Below are 18917 nucleotides of genomic sequence, written 5' to 3' on the forward strand. Positions count from 1 at the left end.
TATTTATGAGCACCGTTTTGTGTATATTTACACATAGAAACACACCTTTTCTGATTTATTACAATTTGTATTATCATAGTTGAACTACATCATGGTTAAACTGCAGTTACTATAATGCAACTATGGTTAATTTGTGATTCCTGTGCTTTAATGCAAATTCTATAGCTAAACTATGCTTACTATAGTAAAAAATATCGATAATGTTCATAAGGGCTTTTATTGAGATATCAGCAGATCATGCAACGCGTGTACTTTTCTGAAAATATGCAGACAGGAATTGATAAGAGGAATTCAAATTTTAATCTCAAGTATCCGATTCCAATTCCTTTCGATTCCGATGCGATTTCTAGCCTTTCGATTCCGATTCCAAATTGGAATTGATTTTCGATTCCCAACCCTAGCCCTATACTCTCTCTACAGTTTTAGCGCAAACGCGCTCTTGCTCTCTCTCTCTCTCTCTCTCTCTCTCTCTCTCTCTCTCTCTCTCTCTCTCTCTCCAGTATCTGGACGATTACAATATTAAAGCGGTTCCAGATAAACAATGACGCTCAAAACTGCTCCGTCACACAGCTAATATTAGAACAACAATAACGATATATCTTGGTTCTAACAAACAGAAAAGCCAATGTTACTCACATACTTATCCGAATCAAAGCAATCTCCTTGGGGGTGATTTTTAGACGATCTTTCTCTCCAACGACTCTCTGCTGGAAAGACTTTATAATATTAGCACAGGTCCTAGCTCCTGCCTGACTTTTAGCCTTCTTTTTATACTTAAAATCCACAGACCTTTTATTTCGTGTAATAAATAAGACATCACTCATTCTACAGTCTTTCTAATGCCCGCATGATCTCTTCCCTGCATCAACACGAGAACGACATCTTTTTGTACTGTGGTGGCCACCGTCATGTTTGGACTGAGCGATTCATTGCAAATCTACAATACAACGCTAGTGGCGGCTGTACATCAAAAACTGCGCCTTTAATGTTTATTGTATGTTTGGATCCCCATTAGCTTCCGCAGAGTGGTTGCTAGTCTTCCTGGGGTCCACAATCAATCCATAACAGACATTTATAATAAAAGGAAAACAAAAGAAAGAAAGAAAGAAAGAAAGAAAGAAAGAAAGAAAGAAAGAAAGAAAAAACATCTAAACAAAAATATCATACATTTGAACATATCAACAATAGCAGTAGCAACACAACACAAGATTACTTACTTACTGAGGTTTGTTTTAATATTGCATATGCATGTATGTTTAGTCATTTTATTTGTCTTATACAGCAGCAAACTAAGGAGGATGTTCATCAGCATGAAAGACCCCAGTGAGCTAACAAACAGTTTCATCAACAATTAACTTGTATACTTCATGTATACAAAATGTCATTGCTTTTTATACATTTATATTAACAATGAGCTTTATTAATAAAATTGTGTTTCAATTAGCATGTACTGGTGTTCTGGTCTCCCCAACATGGTTTAACTTCACCAGCAAGACTTACTTGGTCAATCTGCTTCACTACAACCAACATTTTCTTGCTGGTGAGCAGCAGGAATTCGCTAGTCTATCAGCTTAAAAAGCTTGCTCTCTTTTGCCAAAGATGTTTCCTCTTCATTAATAGCTGGCTTAGGCTTAAAGTTCAGCATTTTATGTATTCCAGTGTGGAACATGATTACATTATTAAACGCAGTAAAAGGATTAGAATACGATGGTCTGTTGTAATTCTTAATAGTAAATGCAACTCTTACTAAACAACATATTGTCAGATAACGGTTTTAAATGTCTCTGAAATTTACCAGTGTATAGGCGTCTACAATATGCACTTAGGAGCTTAGCTGCTAACCATCACGATTTGTGCACATCACAGAGCTGTGTGCTTTCTTTCCTTCAGGCACTTTTGTTCTGTATGGGGAATTTCTGCAATGGTTTTCCTTCTTTCTATTTTCACATGCAGAGATATAGACTGTGTAGTCTATAGATTCCCAACCAGTACCTCAGGGCGTACTTTAGCAGGTTCTATAGGGAGTCATTCGAAAGATTTAGATTTTGCTTTGTTAAGCCTATTAAACAGAAGTTGTGACTTAAAATAGGAAAATAAGGCTGCTACTGTAATACATTCAAATAAGTAATTATGATTAATTTCATGATTTTTCAGTTCTTTTTTGTTCAGGGGGCAAATAATGCATTCTGTATGTGTAATGCAGGCTAAAAGGTGTAAGATGTGTCAGTTTGTGTGGATATTGGAATAGAATCAATTGTCTCTTTTGTCACTACACAACTTATATTCTCCTTTTATGTCTCAAAGCGCAGAAAATAAAAAACACATTATTTCTGTTATATGTACTTGACAATCTGCGTTTAGTGCATGGAAAATGCAAACACAAAATACAAATCAATGCAAAACAAATCTGCAATAATAAAATAATATAACGACCAATGTTTATGGCCTTCCATTATGTAACAAAACTCTTTTTAGTTAATAGTCAATTTAATTTTATAAATGATAATGCTACATAATACAAAAGAAGGCAAAAGAAACACATTACTGTTTGTTAATGTTGAACTTCTTCTGATGGGACTGTAAGCACATATATACCCAATCGGTAAAGGAATATTCTGTCATATTTTTCTCACCCTCATATAATTCCAAATGTGTATGTTTTCCTTTCTTCTGTATAACACAAAAGAAGATATTTTGAAGAATGTTGGTAGCCAAACAACACTGAGACATTTCTCATAATATCTTCCGTTGTGTTCCACAGAACAAAGTGTCATATGCAGGTTATGAACAACATGAGGCTGAAAAGTGACAACAGAATTTTTACTTTGGGTGAACTCTACCTTTACATGATTCTATATGCCAGGAATAGTTTCTGGTACATTCAGTGATTTTGTGTGCTGTCAAGGTGCTACACCAGATCCACCAAGGACTCTTGGTTTGGGAAGCTGTGGTCATGGAAAAGGGCCAGCAGAGTAGATTAATGCCTGTTTCATTTTACATGCTGCTGACACCTATTTGTCTGTATTGGATTTTTGCTGACAGGCACATGCTGAGCGAACAAAGCTGAGCCATGCTGGATCCGAGCCCTACCTCTCCGAGAGCAGTCACTCACTCCCTCAGATAGCCATGAACAGTTGCAAGTACAATGGAGGAGTGGTAAGACCGCTGGGCAGCCTGGCGGCGTCACGACGCAACCTAGCAGAGCATGACTCTGAGACCCAGCCGCTCCAGACTCTTCACAGCTCCGGCCTGGAAGTGGTCGTCTCCAAGGGCGGCGGCGGCGAGGATCCCAGCAAAGCGTCCAATGAGAGCTTGGTCAGAGAGAGCGGCAATGCACCACAGAAGAAAAATAAAGATATTGGCTACAAGTTGGGCCACAGGAGGGCTCTTTTTGAGAAGCGCAAGCGGCTTAGTGACTATGCCCTGATATTTGGTATGTTTGGAATCGTTGTAATGGTAACAGAGACGGAACTCTCCTGGGGGGTTTACACTAAGGTAGGTGGTTTCTCTTTTTCTTTAAACACTCTTTTAAACACTATTCAATACCGATTTAAGATCAACTGAAAGCATTTGTGGCATTATTACCACAAAAATATTTTAACTTTAACTTAATTTATTTAAAATTGAGTAAAAAAACAGTGGTTCCCAAACTGGCCCTCTATGGGTATGAGAGGTGAAAAGGTGACAATTCCCCACAAATTTGTATTTACGAGTGGGAAACTCTGGATTTTCTTTTAGTCTTGAGATCATGACAATTAATAAGCTATACATAGACCATATTGTGCATAATTATGTTTTGAAATATAAATTCCTCATGAATTATTTTACTTTGGGTATATACTGTACAGTATAGTGAGAGTGTTTACAGATATCAAAACACAGTGTGTATTTTAACATTAATGGACAGTTTAAAAGTTTTTTTTTTTATTTGCTTCATGCCACAAATGCTGTCAGTTGAGCATAACTTTTAATCATACAAAGAGGCAAAATATGCATGTTGAATCCTGATTCTCCGTACATATAAGTCAGTCCTCATGAATTATATATCCATTATAGTCAGAGTGTTTACAGATATCACATTAATATTTGTTCTTGGCACATAGAATGCGGACTAGCTGTTGCTCTTCCCATCTGCTTATTTGTAGTCTTTTTCACAAGCAGTGCTGTGTGGGTCCTTGATAACTTAAATGCTTTAAACTTTGAGGTAGGCCTGTGTTACGGGCAAATCCCAAAGCAATCCTTTATGCAGGGTCCACAAAATGAGGTGTTTGGTACTGTGACCACTCGGCTCCCTTGAGATGAGGATTTTGTAATGGTTGTCCTATTTCTAGCCCTGTGGGAGAGAAGTGCTACACTGCCACTGTCACATTCAACTGAATTAACTGAATTATCACGTGGCTTCATCTTGCAAGGAAAAGAAAAAAAAGAAAAGCTAAGAACAATAGTGGTGAAAGTCAATGTGAAAGAAAGACATTCCAGATATATTTGCTGGGAAAATGACCTTTGTAAAAAGCCCTTCTAACCAACAGGTGCATTAATAGTTTACTATGTAATTTGTCACACGGGAAATTTAAAACAATTTCAGACCTAATTTTTCTCTTAGAGAGACCATAGGGACCTGGGGTTAAATTAGATGGGGTAAGGGAGAAGGGAGTCTAATTTCACTGTTAAAATTAAAATTTTAATTGCTTTTTTGTGGTTAGATAAATTATGCACAGCTCATTTTCTTATATTGGCAGAACATAACATTTTGATTCTGGGATCTTTACATACAGCTCATTCTTTTCTAAATTAATTTAAATAAATACGTTAGCAAATCTTGACAAAAATTTCTTTGAAATTAGCGAACTCTTGCTGTGTGCCTATGAAAGCCTGTATGTACCTACTATAATAAAAAAAGTGAGCGTTGCTGTTTTCCATTTTTTTATTTTTTTACTTTAAGTGGGGGACTCTTGTTTGGAAAGTTAACATTTGAACATAAATTGTTTTAATAAAACACTGAAATGTATAATTAATATTATTTTTTTAATCCGTTGCACTCTTTTATTAACGCAGTAAAGGTCCAATGTGTATTTTTTTTGAGGACCTATTGACAGAAATGCAATATAATTAACATAACTATGTCTTCAGAGGTGTATAAAGACCTTACATAATGAAGCGTTATGTTTTTTTTACCTTAGAATGAGCTATTTCTATCTACATACACAGCGGGTCCCCTTACATGAAATTCGCCATGTTGTTTCTACAGTAGCCCTAATTCGGACAAACTGCTCTACAGAGCGCATTTCGTAAATATGTTATCTCCTTCGGCAAAGAAGCAAAAACGTGACGACATATTAGTCCTGTGTCAGCCACCGTAGTGCTTCGAAACGGCGGGGGGTGAAGTGAGCCGTTGGTTGCAATTCGCAACCTCAGCACTAGATGCCGCTAAATGTCATACACTGGACCTTTAAAATAAAAGGTCTCTCACTCCAACCAACACTGATGCCTTCATGTACTCTGAGATGACGGAGCAGTACCTAAGACATACCTGTACATAACATGTTCATGTACAGTATGTATTTGACAGTCAGTTTACGGACACTAAACCTAATGGATATTTTGATCAGGTTCATTTGTTGCCATGGGTAGTAATATGGATAAGTGCATTTATATCCTGACACAGTGGGATCTTCAGCTCCTCCAGGGTGAAGCAATGCAGTGTTTTGTGACGCAGATGGTTTAGACAGCGTCTATTCATCTCAAATGTTTCATTTACTAAGTATAAGTTTACAACTAGGTGTGTGTCTGTGTGTTATGTCCTGTATAATCTTTGGCCTGGACAACAGGGGCCAGTTGCATAAACTTAGCCGTTAAGTTAAGACTGCGTTTTAACAACTAGTCTCACTGACTAGCAATTATTTAGGACCAATCAGTCTTACCTTTCAGATTTCAATTAGACCAATCTACCTTTTTATGTAACTTGACTTTTAAGGTATTCTTGAAGAAAAAAATGAGATGACTAACTTGTGTTGTGTTAGTAGTTTATGCAACCGGCCCCAGGTTTTCTAGTGGAATACTAATGGTGTGTGTTTTTTCTCCTGCTGCAGGAATCTTCATATTCATTTGCACTGAAATGCCTTATCAGCCTTTCCACTGTTATTTTGCTTGGTCTTATAATAATGTACCACGCTCGGGAAATACAGGTTAGTCTAATGCAGGAAGCCTAGGAGAGTGCTAAACTAAGCTAAACTAAACATGAATATTAAAGATGATTGTCTTTTAATTTATTATTTATTGATGCTGAACTTTTAAAACATTTCTTGAATGCCTCTAACGCCACCTAAACAGATCTATATATCTATATTTTTACATTTCACATTGACTGTTTTTGTGACACACTGTCTTCTGCAGCTGTTCATGGTGGACAACGGGGCGGACGACTGGAGGATAGCCATGACGTACGAGCGTATTTTCTTCATAGTACTAGAGCTGCTGGTGTGTGCCATTCACCCAATCCCGGGCCATTATGTCTTCACGTGGACAGCCCGGCTGGCCTTCACATACGTGCCCTCTGTGGCCGACGCCGACGTAGACATCATCCTTTCCATCCCCATGTTCCTCCGCCTCTACCTGATTGGCCGGGTCATGCTCCTCCATAGCAAGCTATTCACCGACGCGTCTTCGCGTAGTATAGGTGCCCTCAACAAGATCAACTTCAACACGCGCTTCGTCATGAAAACCCTCATGACCATCTGCCCTGGCACCGTGCTGCTGGTCTTCAGTATCTCCTCGTGGATCATTGCAGCCTGGACTGTTCGGGTCTGTGAGAGGTATGGCACCACAGCGACCGTTTTCCCAAGCACAGCTACAAATCCCCCCACCCACCAAGCTCTTTCTCTCTCACGATCTCGTGTTCTGTCTTTTGCTTTTCTATCAGCATCTCCCACTCACTTTCATTCCCTCCAGGAGCTTCTCTAACAGCCTCACGCTGCTTGAATGAGGTGCTTTTTCTCCCATCAGCTCTGCGACTGCACCACAAATCCCAGTCCATGTTTTGTAAGCTTTATTAGAAATTGTTAAATAATTCATGTCTGCCTAATTGTTTGTTTACGGAATGATTAGTTTTGGTAATCTGAGGGGCCCCGAGGATACCCACCGCAAAAACTGCATCATCATGATCTCATCCCACGAGGCAGTGTAGATTTCGGCACATTAACACACGCTAACAAATGGACATTAGCTATTCTCTCAATACACAGCTTTGTTGGGCTCCAGCACTATGCAGAATGGGTTACATTGATGATTAAAAGACAATAATCACTTCATGTCTGAACTGTGTGTGTTCAGTTTAAGTTTTTTTTCTTTTTCATTTTTGCCTGTTACCTGCTTCTCCTCACATTTACCTCTCCAACCCTTACCATACTTCTAATTTATTCAGTGGGACCGTTTTCTCCAAATCAAACTAAAGCAACTTTGGCTTGTGTTTATACTAGGGCTGTCATTAATTGCGATTAATCGATTTCAAAATAAATGTGTTTATATCAAATACGGTATGTCTGGGTGCAGTGTATATTTATGTTTATATATAAATACACAAACATGTATATTTTTAATGAATATGTGTTACATGTATTTATATTATTACATAATATAAATTATATTCGCATACATTCCATTAAATATATATCATATATTTTTTCATTATTACATTAAATTCACTTGTTAATATAAATATTTATTATATATTTATGTATTTGTGTGCCTTATTTATACACATAAATATACATGGCACACACACATACATAAGCAAAAAAATGAAGAAACCATGCCAAATTTTCATTTAATTATAATTTCTAGATGTATTGTGGTTATTCCAGTATGGTGTCTGTTAAATTTCGACAAAAGCAAACCTCAGGAGTAGCATAAAGTCGTCCAACAGCAATGTGAAAGACAAGACACATGAAAACTGTGTGAAAACTTTTCCTAAATACATGTACAAATATAGCTGTTGTATTGCTTAAAAGTGAATGTGAACTTGTTTTATTTGAGGTCTCACAGCATCTTTTTTGTTAGTTCAGTTTCTCAAGTTTTCATTTTCTGCAAATAGAAAAATATTTTTATCTGAAATTTGGTAGAAATATGGTTAGTTCAGAGATTTTTTTTTTAAATCATTTTACATAAACACATACCTATAAATAGTAAATGAAAAAAACTGAATGTCATTTTGAAATGGTCACTTATTTTTTCCACAGCTGTTTATTATATGAACACAAACGTTTATTTTGGAATCCATTAATTGTCATGAATCAATTTGACAGCCCTAGTTTATCCTACATGCAGCGATTTAAAAAATGTTTTTGCAGGTCAAGATCAGGTGAAATATCCCCAAATACCTTAGAAGAACAAAAGCATCAGTGCAATTTTTCATCTAAAAGACGTCTGTTCGCCCATGAGTATAAATTAACCTTCAGACATACTTTGTACACACAAATAACCAAAATCTCTCTTTTCAAGAGACCCAAGCTTGACAAACATATTTGCATAATTAGGTCTGTACCACACAAAAGCTTCTTTAGAAATCTAGTGCGCATGTACAGTATAAATGTTGTCTTTTTGCATGCAAGTCAAAGGAACGTCAGTCAATGTTACTATCATCTCTAGCCAGAAGAGGATTTTCACTCCAAAAGATTTGTTCACGAGTTGGTTCTTCTGGTCTCTGGCTATTTTTTGTGGGTTTACAAAAGACCGAACAGGCAATAATGAAGAGTTTGGAGTGGTAAAAGAGGTGAAGGTTGATGTTACACCATAACACTACCCGGCACTCCGCACCCCAGTCTCATCAGCCGCAATGCACGACACGATGCTGCCCACACTCTGTTTTTTCCTTGCGTGAGTAATTTGCGTTGAGCGTGCGCTTGTGTGAACGTATGGGAGGAGGTTGAGTGTATGTGTGTGTGACTATAATTCACTGTTGTACTTTCTATTTCCCTCTCTATGCTGCTCCATAGGGATGCCATGTGAGTCCTTGTTCTCTAGCCGTGGAAAAACCTACCATTGTTCATTGAGCTGGTGCCACTGCTGCTCTAAGACGGGGAGGGGGTGGGATTTCGTTTAGAAAAAAAGGAAAAATAACGCGTGAATGTGGCACCATCCGCAAAAAGAGAAGTTTGTCGAACGCAAATGCACTAATGGTTTGGAAAGCTATGATTTGCTCGGCCCTGCGAATCAAGCGTCTCTTTCTAAAGTGCTTAGGAGTAGGAGGGAGGGAGGGAGGAGGAGAGAGTTTGTGTTAAAATGGAGCAGCTCCTTCAAATCACCTTTACAAACAGGCCTGAGGGCAACTCTTTTTTTCTATTATTCCTTTAGCAGCTGTTATTGAACCAAAATACGCCCCAGCACACAAGGTTTAGCAAACCCTGGAAACCAACTGTGCTGTGTTTTTCTATTTGAACATGATACACATATTAAAATGTAAGCTGTTGTAATGATTAGGTCAAATCCTTGTTCTCAAACATTTAACTTTTTTAAGAGAATACCACACAGAAAAGCATGAATGACTAACATATTGGTTTAATGGCGCCACTTATGGATGAATATTTTAAGCACAAACCGGTGAGAAGGATGCTGTCCATTCTAGCACAGTCTCTTCAAAGAGAAAAGAAGGTTTTAGACTAGACTGGGTGCCCACTTCTGGTAAACTATGAAACAGCATGATAGTCTTCATGTTTACTGTTGCCGTCATTCCAAAGAGGCGCTTGTTTCTCATAAAGTGCTGCTAAATTGGGCATTTTACTGCACCATTTTTTCTGCAAGCACACTGGCCAGTCCAAAGGGCAGAACGGTGTGAGACTGGACGAGCAGGGAGTCTGTCTGGAATGGGAGGGATGGGAACATGGAGGAAGGGTTGAGACGTCAAAGTAACATTTCTGCTGTTTGCAACGTTGGCTTATCATTCTCACTCGAGCTCATTGCTTCACAGTTTCCATCTCTCAGTCGTTTTTCCGCACCCACCCTGTCATCTTTTTCCAGAAAAGATTGCATGACTCTGGCAGTTTCTTTATCTTGGGTCAAAATTGTGCATTCAATTTCATGCATTATTCCATGTTTGTCGGATTCTCAAATAATACGCTGACAGTTTAATAACAGAATTGCAATTTAACAATTTAAAAGCATGATGTGACAAAACATTATAATCAAGGGTGCTGTCCACACTGGTCCATCACGTCACACAGCGCATTTCCGGTGTAGACACGATGAACCAAACTGTTGTATAAGGACGGAAATCAGATGATGGCTGGTTTGGGCTGTTTTTTATGTGTATTACCTTTGCCCAACGCATTTTATCTTCTTTTAGGGCACATTAATATGATGATGGTGAAAAGAAGTACCTGGTTTGAACCGGTTTGTCTGTTTTAATTGTCACACCGAAGCCTCTAACATGTGAGTTGAAAATGAAACTACTTTCCTGAGGGAAAGCAATGTGGTGGCCACTTAGTTTACAAGGGTGAACAAGTTTAAATGTCTTTATATTTGTTCCATCATTGCATCCTCTAACCATGCTGTCAGGGTTTGAGTCATTAAACGTATGATATTGTCTTTTCATTGCTGGGTTCTATGAAACAATTGTTGAACATTGAAGCTAAACAACCGTCTGTAAAGTTTGTATGGGAAACTTGGGATGTGAAGGGGTCTGTGGGGAGGTGCTTTCTGGAGAGAGTTTTCTTGATCTAAGTTGAAGGTGGTGCCAGCTCTTTTCCATTTTATGCCAGTATTGCATACAGTATATTGAGAGCTTTAAAGGCCAGCAGCATTTTGCTTCTGATACCAAAGTCTGTTCATGGATTCAGAAGTTTTCAGCATTGAGCGAATAATAATAATGCACGTCTGCATTGTCATGACCTCTTCCCAAAATTTTAGTCTAATGGGCCTCGATGAGCAAGCGTGTAGTTGAGATACTTTATTTTACATCAAACTAGCATTCTAGAAGGCGTTTATCAGAACTTTCTCCGAGTAAAGACAGGTATGTTTAGAGATTTGAGTGCGGAGAACTCTTTTTACCTCTGAGATCTGACACCAGCTTCAAAAAGATCAGTCAGAAATGACAGAAGCTATATGAAATTTTTTTGTGTCAGCACTGTGCATTGCAATGGTGATGCAGAACATGGGAAGATCTCATAATTTGTGAGAATATTCCCTCGCTAGAAAACATTTTCAGTAATGCACATTAATGATACACTGATATAGTTTTGTCATCATTTAATATGCTGATCAGGTGACAATAGGGTTTGTCTCTCTGCTCTCAATATACTGGCTTAAATCTCAGCATGCAGGATGTGGATTTCTTCTTTACAATGCCTGCATGGTAACTATGCTTTTCGCATGTGAAAATGCGGTCACACTGTTTGTTCTTTAAAGGAAAAACACAAAACAAGCTCAACTTTATTGCTCTTGGAGCATGGCTACAGAGTTGGATTGTGCAGGCACAATTTATAGTGGCATGACCTCTCTTGTGTTTTGTGTATGCTGCCTTGAAGGGAACATTTAGGAAATATTAATTGCTGTGATTTTTTCCATGCCTTTCTTGTGGAAAAAAAGATTTTTAGAACAATTTCACACCAGAAAAAAATCACCAAAAACTGGTGTTCGTCTGGCTATTCAATATTATTGTTGAATAGCCTGTGTGCCTCGTATATAGATAATCCTCATCAAAGTATTTCCATACTGCACTAAATGCAGATAAATGTCCTCTTGCACTTAGGTCTTACCTGGGAGACTGTTGAAAAGGGCAACCTCCTACAAGACATGTGGATGAGCCTAGTGTAGTTTTTTTGTGTGTTGGGGGCTTGTAATTTTATGTTTTTGAAATTTCTTTTTATGACCTGACCTCCAATTTTGGAGTGCATATTTCGCTGTTGTTTATATAAACTGGAATTATTTTAAAAATAATTTTAAAAAGTGATTTTTAAAATGTATTGTTTTATTTTTTTCTTATTGAAAATACATTCAAATTTAAAAGGATATTAAATACATATTGTATCTTTTGTACTTTTTACATTTAAAATGCTGTTAATGGCCCCAAATGAAAATTCTTTAATGATTTACTCACCATTATGTCAACCTATATTTATATATAACCTATTTTCTTTCTTCTGCAGAACACAAAAGAAGATATATTGAAGAATGTTGGTAACCAAACAACATTGGCCCCCATTGACTTCCATTGTATGGGCACGAAGATATTTCTCAAAATATTTTCTTTTGTGTTCCACTCCACAGACTTAAGAGTCAGGGACAGCATGAGGATGAATAAATAATGACAGATTTTTTATTTTTGGGTGAACTGTCCCTTTAATGAGTGTTTTTAATGGTTTTCACTATGTGGATATTATAACAGCATGTGTATGTCTCTGGAGTTATATTTTAAAACTCATTAGCATTAGTATTTATAATTAATAATTTACTTACAATTGTTCGGTATCCACTGCTTTTGGTAAGTTTCTCTGTTGTTTTGGTTAAATATCTATTTAGATGGAAAATAAAATTAGAAACACCCTTGAATTCTATACTCTTTTAACCAAAACTTCACCAGGGATTTATGAAATTGATTTGCTACACAGTCACAATTAAACGTCCAGACATGTTTGTCGCAGTTTTCTTCATGGTTATCTGTCTATATTTGTTTTTCCTCTTCCAGGTATCATGACAAACAGGAAGTCACAAGTAACTTTCTTGGGGCTATGTGGCTGATTTCCATAACTTTCCTATCAATTGGCTATGGAGATATGGTCCCTCATACGTACTGTGGAAAAGGGGTCTGTCTTCTCACAGGAATCATGGTATGTCTTTAAAGATGAACGTACATATCTTTTAAAAGAATGCAGTTGTAAAAAATGTACATTTTTACAGTTACTATTTATTTTCAAAATAGATACTATTCATCATCTCTTCTTGTAGGGAGCTGGCTGCACTGCCCTTGTAGTCGCAGTGGTAGCCAGAAAGTTAGAACTGACGAAGGCCGAAAAGCACGTCCACAATTTCATGATGGACACCCAACTTTGTAAACGAGTAAGCGACTGAGCAATTTGCATTCTATTTCAATTAGGGCTGTCAAAAGATTAATCGCAAATAATCGCATCCAGAATAAAAGTTTGTGTTTACATAATATATATCTGTGTACTGTGCATAATAATTAAATTAACACATACACATCCATGCATATATTTAAGAAAAATCTAAATATTAATAAACATTTATATATAATTTCAGTTATTGGTAAATATAAATAAATACATGTAAATATTTCCCGAAGATGTATACTTGTGTATGTGTTTGTATTTATAAATACAAAATTAATATGCACAGTACATAGACATATGTTATGTAAACACAAACTTTTATTCTGGATGCGATTAATCGCGATTAATCGCGATTAATCGGTTGACAGCCCTAATTTCAATGCTTTATTTTTGTCTAAGAAATGCTTGATGCTCTTGTTTTATCTCAGGTAAAGAACACAGCTGCCAATGTACTCAGGGAAACATGGCTCATCTACAAACACACCAAATTAGTGAAGAAGATAGATCATGCCAAAGTGCGCAAACATCAGCGCAAGTTCTTACAGGCCATTCACCAGTAAGCAAAGCGTTTTCGCGCCTGTGTTTTTGCATGCTATTTATTCATGATAATAATCTGCAACTATGTCCTTGTCAGATGAGCAGTCGGTATCGTTTGGTAAGGAACTGTTTTTAAAGAATTGTTTTTAGTCGTGTCGAATAAGGGGCAGGTATTTGATAATCCAGTTGCTTCATATAAACATCCTGTCAATCACATGTCATAGATATGAATACAGTAGTAAAGAACTCGATCAGCATGTTATTCTATGTAATGTGATGATTGTCCTTCTCCCCTCTCCTTCCCCAAACCTTTACCTTGTGGTTATAGTGCGGTGTAATGGCTCACATGTTGTGTACATGTTGTGGTTTCTAAACTTGAACTGTGTTTTGTCTTCGTTCTGCTCTATCACTGCAGAGCTCAGAAGTAAGTTTTGTCCTCTGTGTTCTTCTTCCCACATCCTCCCTGTCTCTGTTTCATATGCATGGAGTCGGAAGCTGAATGCTGATTTTGGTTACATATATTGCTTCTCTCCATTCTAAGTCTAGAATGAAAAAGATGCAACATTTCTAAATGCTGTATGGTTTTATGAACCCTTTGAAGGAGAAGCATCTTTGGAACTGTTGATTTGTTCATTTGCACCGATTCCATTATTCAGACGTGTAAATCTCTGTATTAACTTGCATTGATAGCCCAACTCGTGTGTGCATGAGTATGTAAAGGATTTGCACATATATATTCATATATAGATCAACCACGTGTTTGGTTGAAGCAGTGGTACGTTCCACCACGGGCACAAACGTCACGATTTCCTCAAAGCAAAGATATTTAGGGTCATCCGGGGCATCGATGCAAGATGATATGGAGTTTTTGCATTAGAAAGAATGCTGACCATGTCCTGCATCTCCAGATCTTTATTTTCGAATACTTGAAAGTCCAATAAGCTAATAATGAAAACACGCCAACATTTTTTCAAACCCTGGCATCTAGTTAATGACTCGCCGATTGGAGCGGATGACTCGCATTCTTTGAAATGACATAAGACCTAACACGCAGGATATTAAGGCAGCCTTTCTTACAATGTCTCCTCATGGTTAGAGTCATCCCTGTACTCTTTCATAGTTGCTATGGCACAACAACAAAAAATTCATTAACACATTCTTTTAAAATTTTGTTCAGAACCAAGCCCACAGCAAGCAATGCCATTCTCACAAGCATTTTCAGCGGTCACATAAACCTCTACCTCAGCTGTTTGCCACTTCCCTAGACCTCATCCACAAACGAGGCTCTCGGATGGCTTTTTTTGTGAATGGTTGACGCGTGCCTGCAGGGGCAAAAGGAGATGTGTCATGTTTGAACGTTAAGTTAAGAGTTTTCTCTTCTTTACATTTCATAGATTGGGTTTGCATGTCTGGTATGGCAAACAGGACTGTGAATGCTTGCATGAAGGCCACTCTCTCTCTATCCCTCATCCTTATCAAGCCTTCCTGACAGGAATCTGTTACTCTTCCCTAACGTCCCCCTCCTCCCAATCCCTTACCCCTCTCCCCTCCGTAACCCTGCCTCCTCTCAGGCTCCGCAGTGTGAAAATGGAGCAGAGGAAACTTCACGACCAGGCCAACACTCTGGTGGACTTGGCCAAGGTACATTGAAACGTTTCACTTGTTAGAATAAATGTGATAAATATGTGACAAATGTGAGATTTGATGCGATGCATCTGGTCACCGGCATACAGTATGTTGTGTTAAGGTTGCTGGCTAGACAGACAGATTGATTCCTCGATTGATTTCAGTTCATCTCACTCCATCTCAATGCACTCTTCTAGACACAGAATGTGATGTACGACCTGGTGTCGGAGCTGCAGGAGCGCAGCGAGGAGCTGGACAAGCGCATTGGCACGCTGGAGGACAAGCTGGACGCCGTCACCGGCAGCCTGCAGGCTCTGCCCTGTCTGATCTCCCAAGCCATAACTCAGCAGCAGCAGGACCTCCTGGACAGCTTCGTGCACCGCTTCCGCCCCGCCTCGCTAGGCTCGGAGCGATCCTGGACCCCCTCCAGACGGCGCCGCTCCCCCTCCACTGCCCCGCACACTTCCTCCGACAGCGGCTAACACTGGCTCGGACCTGCTCGCCGCTTCCAAAGCTCTCAGACTTGTTCATGTAAGCTGATCGGACCGAGACCGAGGACTCGTATTAATAACAAGTAGAGAAGAATTATCAAATTAGTAGATATATGGTTTATGTTTAGCCATTGTATGGCTGTTCAAGTTAGCTTTTTTGTAAAGCCCTCATATATTTACAAGACTGAGTTCAGCAAGCTGGAGTGAGTCCGGGAAACTGGTCCTTAGAACTCGAGATCACAAGCAATGCCTGCCAGAGTGAACCAATGCACAACATGGAGGAGCAACGCACCCACAGATTCATTGGTTCTGTAAGACTCTACCTGCATGCCAGGATGGGCACCAAGAGCACCTCCAGGTGCCCTGTGATCACTTCAGTGTTGAGCTGGAGAGGAAGGAGCACATGACCTTACTACTGAGTAGAATAATGCAGGAATGCCAACTTAAGGGTTCAGTTCCCTTGCTCCTTTAAGGGACATTGGGTGCAACTAACCTTTTTTTAGTTACATATTGGCATGTTATTTTTTCCAGTGCCTGAATGTCTAATTGTGGAGGGTTGTTCATTTTCAAATTTCGGAGCGAGTTTTTGTACGATGTTGACACAAGCATTGCATTCCTTTTTCAGATACATTCCTCTATAAGACATTCGAACGAGTTTGTCTTAGCAAATACCATTAATTCTGTCGCAGTCTTCTCTTACTTTCCAAAGCCTTTCAATACTTCCACCAGTTACGAAAGAAAGCAAAGAGCGAGAGAGAGAGAGAGAGAGAGAGAGAGAGAGAGAGAGAGAGAAGGTTTTAGGGAATCATTATCAAGCAGGTAAGGCAACACGTTCATTTAAACGAAATCTGAGCTTCCAAGTCTTCATGTTAAAGAGAGGCTGCATTTTAGAATTTACATTGCTAAATGCTGTGGTAGGCACAAATGTATGACAGAAGTGAGATTTAAACCTTGCATGTTTCAGTGCAACCGTAACGAATGGATTGTGGGTGGTTTTTCGAACGTATGTGTGTCTTTTTCGTTTTCATTTATTTTTACAGAGATTCCTTGGATAGTATTTTTAGAGCTGCAAATATAGAGGTGCAGTAATGTAATAATGTTTGTTAAATGCATTCCTTGTTCTACCTATAAATTAAATCTTCTACCAAGAGATTAAAGAATCCGTAAGAAGTAGGATGAACACCAAATCACGAAAGATACTTTAAGACCTTCACTAAGAGAATATATCTGATAGACGAGATGTTTCTGGAGACATTATTGTGGCTCACATTTGCACTTTTCAGAATATACCGTTAAGGCAGCTTAGAGCTAAAATCTGTCTCTCCCGTTCACTTGTATTTTAATGAGATCTCAGTGGTCTATGGTCATAAATTCTCTCATAATCCTAAAGCAACTGACGATGTTATGTGTTTGATGATGTACTTGTCACAGATTAGAATTTATGGTAACTGACCGCAAGCATCAGTCCACTATCCAGCATCTGAGACATTTCAGCATTTTACGTTTTTTATTTGAAAAACTTAGACAACACAAGGCAACAAAGGGTAATGCATTTAGTAAGCACACTTCTGTGTAATGATTTAATATGTATGGATTGTGTATTTGTTTAGACTATTTTTAAGACAGTGGATTTCTAACCAAAGCCTAACTTTAATTCACAGGAAATGTTTTACAGTTCACCATCATAAGGGTATTACGTTATTGTCAATTACTGATTTGGTGGTAAACCATTTGATAAATTATTATTAAATGAGAAAGAAACTTCCATGATATATCATTATAGTTAAATCACAATGAAACCGAGTAGTCAAAACTATGTTTGAGTCTGCATTTGGTACAAATTATACCTAAATTTAGCAATAATTTGCTGAAAAATAACGACTAACTGACAAAAAAATCTATTGTACAAATGAAGAGGTGAAAAACAGATGGAGAATTCTTACATCCTGCCTTTCTGAAATATACCTGACAGTTCACATTTTGAAACAGCAAAGATCAAAGACACAATGAGAAAGCTGGTCATAACATTAGATTTCTATGTAGACAAAAATAGAGTCACCGTATGCTCAATCAAAATCTCCCTTTTTAAGATGTTGTTGCAAATTCTAAAAAGTGCTATTTAGATCCTGATTAAAAAGATCTTATGATCAAAAGAAATAGGATGTGTAAAATGACCATGACATTTGTTTATACCTTTCTCTCTTTCACTGTAAATGCAGTCTAAATGTTGTAAGGTGCCAATTATAAAACAAGACTCTGATGTCAAACTGCATAAACACATAGATGGGACACCAAATCAGTAGAAACTTTTTTATTGCAGTACATGATTTTATTTTCTTTCATTTTTTTCTAATAGCCTTACTTTGTGAAATACCTGTGAATGATAAAACACAGAGAGATGAATTTGCATTTTGTATCTTTCCAGGCTGACTGTACATAAAGGCATGGGTTATCACGGTCTTGTATCTGGAGAACCTCTTATTTTGTTTACATAGAGATAGCCCAAGAAGCTACAGTGTGGACAAAATCTGCCCATGTTTCAGATAATAAATATCAAGTTCTTGAGAATAAACTGTGGCACTGTGATGATGGATCCTATAGGATAAAACACGAAATGACCTGTGGCTTCACAGAGCTTACTTCTGTGGATATGTAAAGATAATGTAATATCAGTGAAATAATTGATATTAAAAACTTACAGTACAACATACTTTTTGAAGTAACAGACAATGTGAAGGTCCTGTTACAGCAACTGAGTACAACAATTTCTTGTGAAAAACAGTTGGTTTGTTCTCTCTGTATGTGTTTGTTGTGTTGTTTTGCAGTGCTCACTCATAAGGAATATCTTCAGAAATTCCCAAAGGTTTGATGAAAATGGGTCACGTTACTTTGGCAATGACAGCTTGGACGGTAAGACATATTAACATTGGAGCGGACCTAAACAACTAATTTAAGCAAAATTATAAGAAAAACAACGAGCAGCTATCTTGGGACAAAAATGACCCAAGCCATCTTTCAATGTGATTTCAAACACATTTCATTGCCATTTAAATGGTTGTGTTGTGTTAAGTTCTGCACTGAGGGAAAGACCATCAAGATAACTGAGATAAACACACTTGTCACAAAGAATCTAAACAAAGTGTCGGGAAGTTAGTGTAATGAGATGCTTCTCTGACTGATCATGATAAGCATCCCTTTAGTTTCT

General features: G+C 38.0%; 1 protein-coding gene across 3 annotated transcripts in view; it reads left to right on the plus strand.

The window, feature by feature from the left end:
• Positions 1-18284, plus strand: part of kcnn1a (potassium intermediate/small conductance calcium-activated channel, subfamily N, member 1a) — a 29528-nt gene extending 11244 nt beyond the window's left edge. The window contains exons 2-10 of one of the 3 annotated variants that reach the window (XM_057333878.1): positions 3043-3495; positions 6090-6185; positions 6394-6812; positions 12677-12818; positions 12937-13047; positions 13487-13614; positions 14011-14019; positions 15167-15236; positions 15419-18284. In XM_057333878.1, the coding sequence (XP_057189861.1) occupies positions 3043-3495; positions 6090-6185; positions 6394-6812; positions 12677-12818; positions 12937-13047; positions 13487-13614; positions 14011-14019; positions 15167-15236; positions 15419-15703 (1713 nt within the window). In that variant the 3' untranslated portion in view covers positions 15704-18284. Of the gene's footprint in view, positions 1-3042; positions 3496-6089; positions 6186-6393; positions 6813-12676; positions 12819-12936; positions 13048-13486; positions 13615-14010; positions 14020-14772; positions 15237-15418 lie in introns of those variants that run through there. The other 2 variants (XM_057333879.1, XM_057333880.1) reach the window with 2 other exon arrangements.
• The last annotated feature ends 633 nt before the right edge of the window (positions 18285-18917 follow it).

This window comes from Triplophysa rosa, linkage group LG5, assembly GCF_024868665.1.
Source record: "Triplophysa rosa linkage group LG5, Trosa_1v2, whole genome shotgun sequence".
Classification (NCBI taxonomy): domain Eukaryota; kingdom Metazoa; phylum Chordata; class Actinopteri; order Cypriniformes; family Nemacheilidae; genus Triplophysa; species Triplophysa rosa.